Below are 10,361 nucleotides of genomic sequence, written 5' to 3' on the forward strand. Positions count from 1 at the left end.
GTCCAAGATCCACTTCAAGATCCATCAAATTGGAACCCCATATGTAGCCAACCATCTGAAGATTTGGATCTCCTAATTTTGTCTCTTTAAATAGAACAATCAACAACACAACTCAGTCTTATCCTAAATAAATGGGGTCGGCTACATGGATCCATGTATATATATATATATATATATAGAAAAAAAAAAAACTTTGGGACATCCCACTTACGAACTGATATAGGAGTTGCCCCAATTCAAGATAAGCTCAGGGAATGTTGGTACGATGGTTTGGACATGTCCAAAGGAGGCCTTTGGATGCCCCAGTATGGAGGAGTGACTAGAACAATCTCAAACCTAAAATCTCTTTGAAGATTTTTGATATGGTCATGATGTCAGGAATGGCCGAGAGACCACAAGTTCCATGAAATAATCTTCATTGTTTAGTAATGGATGGATCTCCTTCCCTGTTAGAATCTCGGTTCCAGGTTTGTCCATAAAACACCACTTCAATAATCATCTGACTTTCATAGATTAGTAGGTGGTTTGTCTCTTGTCTGGATTAATGTTCCTTAACTCTAGGTTCCTGTAAACATTACACATGTAGGAGGAGTCTCTTGTAGGAAAAATAATCTTGAACAATCAAATCAACTCAACTGCATTTTGCACAGTTTCTTTCGTAGATAGAGATTTTTGAGCCTGGTTAAGTTCTCTTTCTTGTGGTAAGCTACAGGCATCATTTTCGGCTGAAGATAGTATTTATAGTCGTGAATACATTCCACCCAAAGAGGAAATTAATGTAATACCAATCCTAATTCACCACCAGTATATTGTTGATAAAATAAAGACAGAAGTGATGTAATCCAGGATTTCCAATGAATAAAATGATTTCTCTGAAAGCTATTGCTACAAGTATTGCTCAATCCATTTTCCTAATTGTGAAACTCCAGCAAGGCCTTTATTCAAGGATTGCAAAGCCTACAGTTGGTCAAGTAAAGAGCTGAGACTCCCCCCCCCCCCCCCCCCCCCCCCCCCCCCAAACAAAAAAAAATGTGTCGTTCTTCCAGATTGACATTTTCTATCCTTTCCTGGCACCCCATCTGAACTCAGATTGGGTTACCTGTACTCTGGTAGAATTAGTGTGGTGAGTCCTACTTCCTACAACAAATAACCAAGTCCAACAGTATTCGTGAGAAACAAGAAAACATTGAACCATGCATTAGATGCTGGGAATCATTCAGAGTTTCACATGGAGAAGTAGTTGGATGATCAAGGAAATATGGTAGCTTCCCACAAACTAAGCCATCACTTCCATGTCAATCCTAGAAGAATATTAAAAGTTAAAAATGGGGACCTTCAAAAGTGGGATGATTCTATGGATGTCACAACCATCAAGAATGCTAACATCCGCCCCACAAGCGAGGGGGTTTGATGCAGAGTCATCTGTCATCCATTCATCAGAAGTGTTGAACAATTGTTAATGAAATCATAGTTGAGTTGCTGCCCTGATTTTCTGCTCCTGATGTTCCTGCCTAAAGTGTTGTGGAGCTTGATTGTTGCTGCACTAAACACTGGTTGAGTTATTGCTTATCTAACTATTACTTTCAGTATCTTTATACAATCCCTATGGTTTTCCCATCAATTGAAAGGGCTATTGGGTAGCTCAATAGGAAAAGATACAAGTGGGGAATATATTTAAGTTTTCTGATGCAATCCATAAACAGTCAATGATCAAGAAAGATAAATCAGTTCTAGCACTTACTCCAGGTGCAGGACAAAATGAAAGCAACGGAAAAAATAGGTAGAAGAATGAAGATATGGAAGAGCCTCCTAGCCTCCCACTCCACCATGCTAGTCTCTCATCAGCTCCACTAGCATCTCATTAGGGATCTGTCTCTCACAGAATTCCTGCATCAGCCAAGGAAGAACAGCACAAAGCAATTGTTTTTTTTTTTTGTGGTCTGAATCGTGGGTAGCCCTCCCCCCCCCCCCCCTCTTTTATTAAAACAGCAACTAGGGTTCCCTTCTTGCATGGAGCAGAAAACCACTACAAAATGCAACATTAAAATGAAAACTAATCGTAGTCTAAGATCCAACTTCTAGATACAACTAAAATTAGAAACATTCACTTAAACAATAACTACTGCTAACATTAAGGAAGATCAAAGAAAAACAGAAACTAATAAAAGTCCCCATGCATGGACTGTTTAACATTTAGTGTTGGACCTAAATCTGGTCCACGGTCTGGGCCCAAAGGCCTAGACTCGTTGGGCTGACAGGCTGGCTGGTTCTTTCTTCTCTTCCACCTCCTTCGATCTACATCAGTAATCTTTTTGTTCTTGCTGTGTGGATCACAAATTGTCACAGTATACTACTATTCTACTTCTGTTAAAGGAAACTGTTTTAGCATGCGGGTATACTTTCAATATGAATAACAATTTATTTCTGTTTTGGTAACAGGCCATCAACATTTGCCCAAGCAGCAAAACTTAGAAGGATGGCAACAGCTAAGGAGAAGGAACTTCAAAAAAGTATGATGTTGGCATTATATAAGTAACTTTAGATCCTTACTTGTGGAAGCTTAAGGAAGTCCCAAGGGATCCCCATAATTTTGAAGAACACTCTGTACTGAGGGTTGACCTCAGCGCGATGGTAAGGTTGCTCAAATTGCGACCTGGTGGTTGCAGGTTTGAGTCAGGAAACAGCCTCTCCGGGAAGTGGGGGTAAGGCTGTGTACATTATGACCCTCCCTAGACCCTGCACTGGCAGGAGCCTCATGCACTGGGTACTCTTTCTTCATTATATAAGTAACTTGTTCACCCCGTGGATTTCTGGTGAAACAAGTCCTGATGTTTATTAAATTGCTAAGAGTAATATTACAATGTTTTGTGTTTTCAAGATAATGAAATTACCTAATACAAATATAATATACAAATTCAGCAGGAAAAAAAAAATAATATACAACAATAAGAGGAGAGAACGAACCATTACCTTTTTTTGGTTGGGGGGGTTGGGCGAAATTACCAAATAATTCAATTACTTTGTGCTACAAACTGAACCACTGAAAATATTGTGCATTTGATTCTTCAAAAAAATTAAATGATACTCTAGCTTCGTTCTTAAAAATATAAAATAAAATAAAATTTGAGAGGTTGATTGGGTTAGAAGGTGATGCTTTGTGATCAGTACCCATGGCCTATCGCTAACTAATCCCTGCCAAGGACTTTCCTGTCAGCAACCAACTGGAAATAGTTAGAAGAAGAATTGTGTGGTGTCTCATATCTAGAAGAGCTTTTAACCAAATAGAGGTGGAATGTTTGATGCTGTTCTAACATTTGGAGAGAGATCCCTCTGTGCTTTCTGGAGGGCTGATAGAAGGAAAATGGATGGAAATAAGACGATCTGCAAACCGTTTGAATTCGTATGGTCAATAAATTTGTCTTGTGTAAGAAGTAAGCCGAGAACACTGATCTTATTTTTCTTGATTGTTGCACAGCTAGGGAAATTTGATTCTCCTTTTCGAGGTGCTTTGGACTGATCAGGTCATCCTGGAAGAAGCAAAACATATTTCCATCAAATGTCCATATGTCCTTTATGGTGAATAAGGAATATATGGTCATTGGTTCCCCATGGAGTCTTTTGTGGTGTATGGAAAGAGAGAGAATAATAAGTGGGAAATGAAGTGTTCTTCCATGAAACTGCAAATATATTAGCTGAAGATCATTAAAGGGGGTTTGGTTTTGAAAGAGTTCAAGGGAGTTATTGTAACTTTTATGTTTTCTTATATAGTTGATAATCAATTCCATACTGTGCGGATTACTCACTCTTAATAAAAATTAAGAAACAGTAGACCATATTTTCTTGGCAATTTTATGTAATGAATATATTGTTCTACTTCATTGGTTTTCATAGCATAGGGGTTGCTTTATTGCATGATTTTGCTATTTCATGTTTCTCTTCCCTTTCATATGAAGCATGAGCTGCTGACAGCTTTACACTTTCCAGGTCAGGAGATGCAAAACAAAAAGATATTTTCTCATGATAAATATCTGAAAGCTGTAACAGCTCTGAAGGTAGCTGTATGTATATTTAAGTAATTTAATAATAAAGTTCCCTTCTGCTGAGGTTTTAAAAGTTTCCGTCATCAATGGCAATTAGGGAATCACATATCTTGCATTGCTTTTCTGGTTTTGGGGCGTTCCTCTTGCTACATTATCTCCTCAGCTTCTGCAACCTATGGGTAAGACATTCTTGATTTTGCAATTGTTCTTCCTATTTTATTGGAGGTTTTGTATATCCTTAAGGTTTGGTAAGTGAAAAGGTAATTCACTTGAATTATACAAAGTATTATCCGACCAGATGGGTTCAGTATGTGCTATACTGTAGGGTTCCCAACTGGCACCACTTGTGAGGTATTGTACCAAGCATCTGACTACGAGTCTAAGCTGCCTACTCTCTTAGTGGATCTCCCTTGACAATCTGGCATGCATGGAATGTTTGAGAAACACTTTGTGTCCATGATTCCATCTATGCTTGTTTATGCAGGGAAGCAACTGTCGTGGAGTGCTGGACGTCCTGTAAATGGCAGTGCTGTGGTAAATATCCAAGCTGTCTTTATTATATTTTTGTGTTCATGTATTGAACCAGTGAATCTGAATGGTTAAACTGTTACAGATGGGTTAACTCATTAAATTTACTGTATATATGGATTCTTTTTTAGTGTAAAAAACTAATTAAACCTGAAGGTTTAAATCTCAAACCTCTAGAACATGTTAAAAAAATAAAATTCACCACTGCTTCACCGGCTTATAGCTCAAATCAACCCAGGTAGTTTTCTTTATTGATTATTCTAACCAAAAACTAATTAAACTGAAGGTTTAAATATCACACCTCTAGAACATGTTCAAAAAAATAAAATTCACCACTGCTTCACAGGCTTATAGCTCAAATCAACCCTAACCTTTATCCTAATGTGTATGCAGGTTGGCATTATACCTTGGTTAGCATTATCTGCCCGAGTGAGCAATTTAATTTGTCAGAAGTTGATCATTATTTGAGCTATAATATTAGTTGCATTAACACCCAAAGATCAAACGTCTAACAATTTCATTGTATTGATCTTTAGTTATATGTGTTATTAATACTTCTTCCCCCTTTTGGTTTCGGCGATGGGAGTTGATGTTCTTTGCTGGATTTGTAAAAAGAGTTGCATACTGATAATCTCTCAAGGCTGTGTTTTGGTATGCATTCTTGAAATTAACCTTTTCATTTTTCAAAAAAATTACGATCAGCAAATTAAGAGTTGCATAAGTGTTTGCCACAGTTCTCGACTAGCAGTTGGGTTGGATAAGGCTGCTTACATATGTGGCCATAAGGTTCTTCAGACAGCCTCCATAAGAGGGGCTGCAACCCACCTAAAGTTGTTATGTTAAAAGGTGATAGTGGTAATTCCTACTGTTAAGGTGTCATCTAGATTGGACTCTTGTGAAATTTCAGAACCTAATATAATCATATACACTGTATTTGCATTTTTCTTTTTCTTTTCTTTTATTTTCATTAGTCTTGAACTGTTTTTCCTTTCCTATTCAGAGTGTGGGAAACCTTTCCCATGCGGAGATCTTTAGTAATTTGCAAACATATAATTTGGAGTTTTAATCATTTGGACAGATGGGGACACATTTGCGAGCTCTCATGTCAAAGTTGGTACCTGATCTTAGTTGTTACGCCCCACTATAGATTTGTCTTTTCCCCTTTTTTGAATGGTACTTATTCTTACTATTGTGGGCGAGCTTCTGATGCAATGGTTACGTTGTACTATTGTAATATGTTGGTCATAGATTCAAAACATGAAATTAGTCTCTCTTGTGAAGCAGTGGGTACTGCTGTGTACATTTGCCCCTCCTAGACCTTGCAGAAGTGGAACCTTATGCAGTGGCTTGCTCACTTATTCTTAGTATCCCCTAAATCTTTTTTTTTTTTTTTTTCTGATAGAAACTATGTGCTAAATCCGGGACCCTGGTAGCAATCTGTTACCCATTTGGCACCCGAGTTCTTTAATATACTTATAATATACACATATCATGTGTTCCTCCTATATTATAAATACACTAATAGAGGTGTCATTCAAACAATCTCTTTGTAAAAAATTGCCCGATGAGACACTAATATTCTAATAACAATATAAAAAAGAAAAAAGAAAGATTAGTTCTAGCTTTAAAAGCTTAACTGATTAGCTATTGAAATACATCGTCTCTGCTTAATAACAGAGACTGAAATAAACGTTTTTAAAACTTCACAATATCCAACAGAAAGGGAAATAACTCCCAAAGCAATAGATGTCTCCCTTGTTCAAGAAGATCTACAGTCCCTCACAGCAAGTCCAGATGGTAACGTGGTCAGCCCTAAGTGCTTGGCTTTTTGCAAATGAAACTTGGCTGTTGCCTTGGCTGCAGTTACTATCAACCCAGGGGAATAGAATTTCAAGGGTAGGGGTGGAAAAATTCACTCAAGATGGGAATTTTCAAACCTGCTGCCCCTGGGATTCCATTCCCTTGGCTATTACCATGGCAACCCAGGCAGCAGTGAAATTTTTTCCACTTTTTGCACCCCTTCAAACCGTCCTCTTGCCTCTTAACTCCTGCAGGCTCCTTGTATATCCGAAGTTCAAAGTTTCTCTTACAATATTTTTCTCTATAATACTCACAACTGCCCATCCAGCTTTCTCCTGTGCCTGCAGAAAAAACTTCCATTTCAAATAATAATGCATGAGTTAGGAGGCTACAGCTCTTGGTGCTCAGTCCAAGGTAAAATAGAATCTCTTGCAGATTCAGTTACTTAACCCAATCAATAATGTTAACAAAAACCTAAGATGGATTATAAACAATATCTCTTTGGTGGGTTACGGATATATAATGAAGGTCTCTTGGTTTTTTTTTTTTTTAATATGTGAAGGGAAAAATATCATTAAAATCAGAAAAGAGAATGTAAAGTGTTTTAAGAAAATATATACATCATCAGGTGTTTTGATATGGAAATAAGTTTGGTCAAAAAATTCTGAATATTAAAAAAAAAGAAGGGTATTTCACATATAAATCATGTTCATGTCTTATTGTTAGTTAAAAAAATTTGTAGATCAGCAAAATCAGTCTAGATATCCCCATGCTGCTGTCCCATCTCGTTCGCATGTTTCACTCCCATGAGCAGTCCTCGAAAGTATGCTTCATCAGTGCTTGCTTGGTGGGTTTAGTGATTAATATATTTGATTGATCCCCTATCTTAAAAACTCTAATTGATTAATAGTATTATACTTTAGAGCCCTTATCTCAAAATTTTCGTACACCATTTGATTGAGAAACTAATTTTTTTTTATTAGTTTGCTTTGTTACTTGGAAAATTTTATTAAGGTGACATGTGACCAAGGAAAACCTTAGGATCTAATTATCCACAGAATTTCAGCTCTATCTATTTGCCATGCGGCTGATATTTGTACCGATCTAGAGAGGACTTGCCAAACTAATTAATTGACTTGCCAAACCAATTACGTCAATTAATTGTTTGGACTATTGGACTGCTGGACCATCAGCTACATTTCAGATTAGTTTGATATTTCGTATATTTATTGCATATTTAGGATTGGATGAGAATATTAAGCGTCAATTTTGGGATATCATGGATGATTTAATGCCGAGTGGTGACTAGCCATAGATGGAACTAGATTCTTAGTTCCTTTACTCCAGCCATAGATGGTAGAGGTTTGTTCCTCCAAAAATGAAAATCTTGAATCCACCCGAGCCTTCCTATCTACAAATTTAGTGTTCCAATAGATCTGCCATAGTGCATATATGAGCTTCCTTTGTAGGTAATGGAAGGAACCTAAATTTGTCAAGGATAAAGTTTATTAGGTCGTATATTGAACAAAATCATGTTCCAATTAAAGTATTTTTTTCCATTTCACATAATGTAGTTATATTTGTTTGGTAAAACAAAATATTGTCTTAATCTCTAAATATTTGCGAAAAAAAATAACACAACCGAAATCATTTCAAACTACTTTTATTGATTCTTTCTCTAGGATCCCTTCTTCCTTTTTAAATGGTACAAAAATAATTTTGAAAATACTAACCTTATAGTTTTGTGTTTAATGTACGTAGCATTACTATTCCAATAAAACAATTTCCTATGTAGAGTAGCATGCATCCACATATACGTCCATGAATGCCTACAATACTCCAATTAATATTGTGCACTTTCTATAGTCCTAGATATTCAAAGTTCTATATTGTCACATGAAAAATTATGATGGATCTAAAACTTGAAACGTGAACAAAAGCCTATGATATACCTATCCACCAAAATTGGGCACTATTTGATTTGTCACATGATGGTTGTTGGCATTTAAAGAGGGCATGGGTGAAAGAGTTCCTATTGCGAGTGTGTAGGGACAGGCTCCCTTGATAATTTTTGTATTAGATATGATAAAAAATGTCTTGGTCACTCATAACATTAGGTGGGTTTGGCACGTAGAAAAGTGATGTAGCAATTCCAACGCTTGTATGCCTATAAAATGGCTGGCCACATATTAGCTCGTAGACTAACATTCAATCACATATTCTTAATCCTCTCATATATATGTTCCCACAACTTCCCATAGTCCTGATTTTAGTAAATCTTTCTTGGAGAAGTGTTTTCTATGGAGAGTGCGGTTTCTGTGTGTGCACAAGGGTCAATGGGAGTGCATTAAGAAATATCCACAGAGGAGTCATTTTTCCTTTTATCAAGGCAGCCCGGCCATTTCTCCCCTCATGTGTCTGGGCACAAGAGCCACAATAGTCCCTCATAGAAAACATTTTTCTATCCTTATTGGATTGAGTTATCTATCTAGAGTATAGCATATTCTAGCATTCCTTGAGTCTCTCTCTTTCATTCCCAACAAGGGGCATAGATGTCATTTCATTGAGAGGGAGGAGATAGAAATAGACAAATAGAGGAGCTAACATACTCTACACTTTCGGAATAAAACAACATTATCTGAAGCTTCTACGTCGTTCACTTCTAACATATGGTTCCCATGCTTTGTACTTTTTCCTTAATTTTAATTTTTAAATCGTTAGACTAAGCTATTGGAATTTTACCTTTTCTACTATTTTCTTGATTGGGAAGTGGTTCCCTATCTGTGAGCATGGCCTATGCTAACACTCTCTGTGTGTATCTCTCTTTCCCATAATAAGGGGTAAAGACAATTTTTTCATAGAGGAAAGAGAGAGATATAGATATATATATATATAGTGCTGGCATAGGTCATGCTCCCTGACATAATTCTTTTTTCCAAACTTATGTTTATGTATATTGGCATGTGATGACATTCTTTTTCTGTACTAACTCACCCTATGAGTACATACAACATGACCAATATTATAAAGAAATATATATCTTTGAAGATTTGGAAACCAACTAGGCTAAAATGAGGTAGGTATTTAGGACTGTAAGGCAAGAATACCTTGATGGTCACACATACTCCTAGACAATATACACTATCATTTATATTTTACACTCCATATTTCTAAATCTAATGTTCTAATCTAATGCATTCCTTCTCACAACAACCAACTAATGCAAATTGTATTACACCCTGTCTACTCTGAAGTTAGCAAGTGAAGTAAAAGTAGAGATCTGCAATGGATCCAGCTAGTAAAATTTCCACTAATGATATGAAATTGTTTGGTAAACAATTAATGTGAAGACAAGTTTTCATGCCTTTGTATGTGGTTTTTTTTTTGGGGGGGGGGGGTTGGGTTTGGAGAGAGATTTTGCATTATCATAGTTGGATGTGCTTGAACACAAGACATTTACCTTCATATAAGAATGCAAATAGCCAAATACCAACTCATCTAAGCTTTAACCAATGTACAACAAATTGTATTTCTTAAAAAAAAAATGCGGGGATTAGGGTTCTCCTTGCCTAATTAAGATAAAAAGCATTCCGCATGCAACGTAAAATTGATTCTTATTGGTATTTCTATATTTGTTTAAAAACAAAGTGAATATCATAACTATCAAGGTTAGCACTCTCTAAGCCTTTTTAATGTGATCGGAAATTCCTTATAAGATTAGGTATTACTTCCCGTTCTCATTTTAAGATTTATTAACATTCAATTCAATTCAATTCAATTCAACTCAACTCGACTACACTTTATCCCTTAAAACGCAATATTGGAATGATAATAATTGTTTCATCCCACCGAGAAAAGAAAACAATAAAATTACAAGGGTTTTGCTTGAGCCCTCACCAAAAAATCGGCGATGACATATTTATCCGTTAAACTCAACCTCGAGCGTCATAGTATTTGATATTATGAGGTTGACTTCAGTTGATGCTATCTTCG

At 36.4% G+C, this 10,361-nt stretch overlaps 1 protein-coding gene across 1 annotated transcript; it reads left to right on the plus strand.

Annotated features, from left to right (window-relative positions):
• Positions 1-2,439: 2,439 nt before the first annotated feature.
• LOC122063834 (protein GET1) lies at positions 2,440-5,935 on the plus strand (the record flags this gene model as incomplete). Its single annotated transcript, XM_042627540.1, is given in 7 exon segments — positions 2,440-2,510; positions 3,985-4,052; positions 4,138-4,219; positions 4,525-4,574; positions 4,962-4,997; positions 5,184-5,219; positions 5,647-5,935. Coding segments are annotated over 7 exon segments (412 nt in total), but the record flags the coding sequence as incomplete, so codon positions are not given.
• Between the last annotated feature and the right edge of the window lie 4,426 nt (positions 5,936-10,361).

Source organism: Macadamia integrifolia, unplaced genomic scaffold (assembly GCF_013358625.1).
Source record: "Macadamia integrifolia cultivar HAES 741 unplaced genomic scaffold, SCU_Mint_v3 scaffold1474, whole genome shotgun sequence".
Lineage (NCBI taxonomy): Eukaryota > Viridiplantae > Streptophyta > Magnoliopsida > Proteales > Proteaceae > Macadamia > Macadamia integrifolia.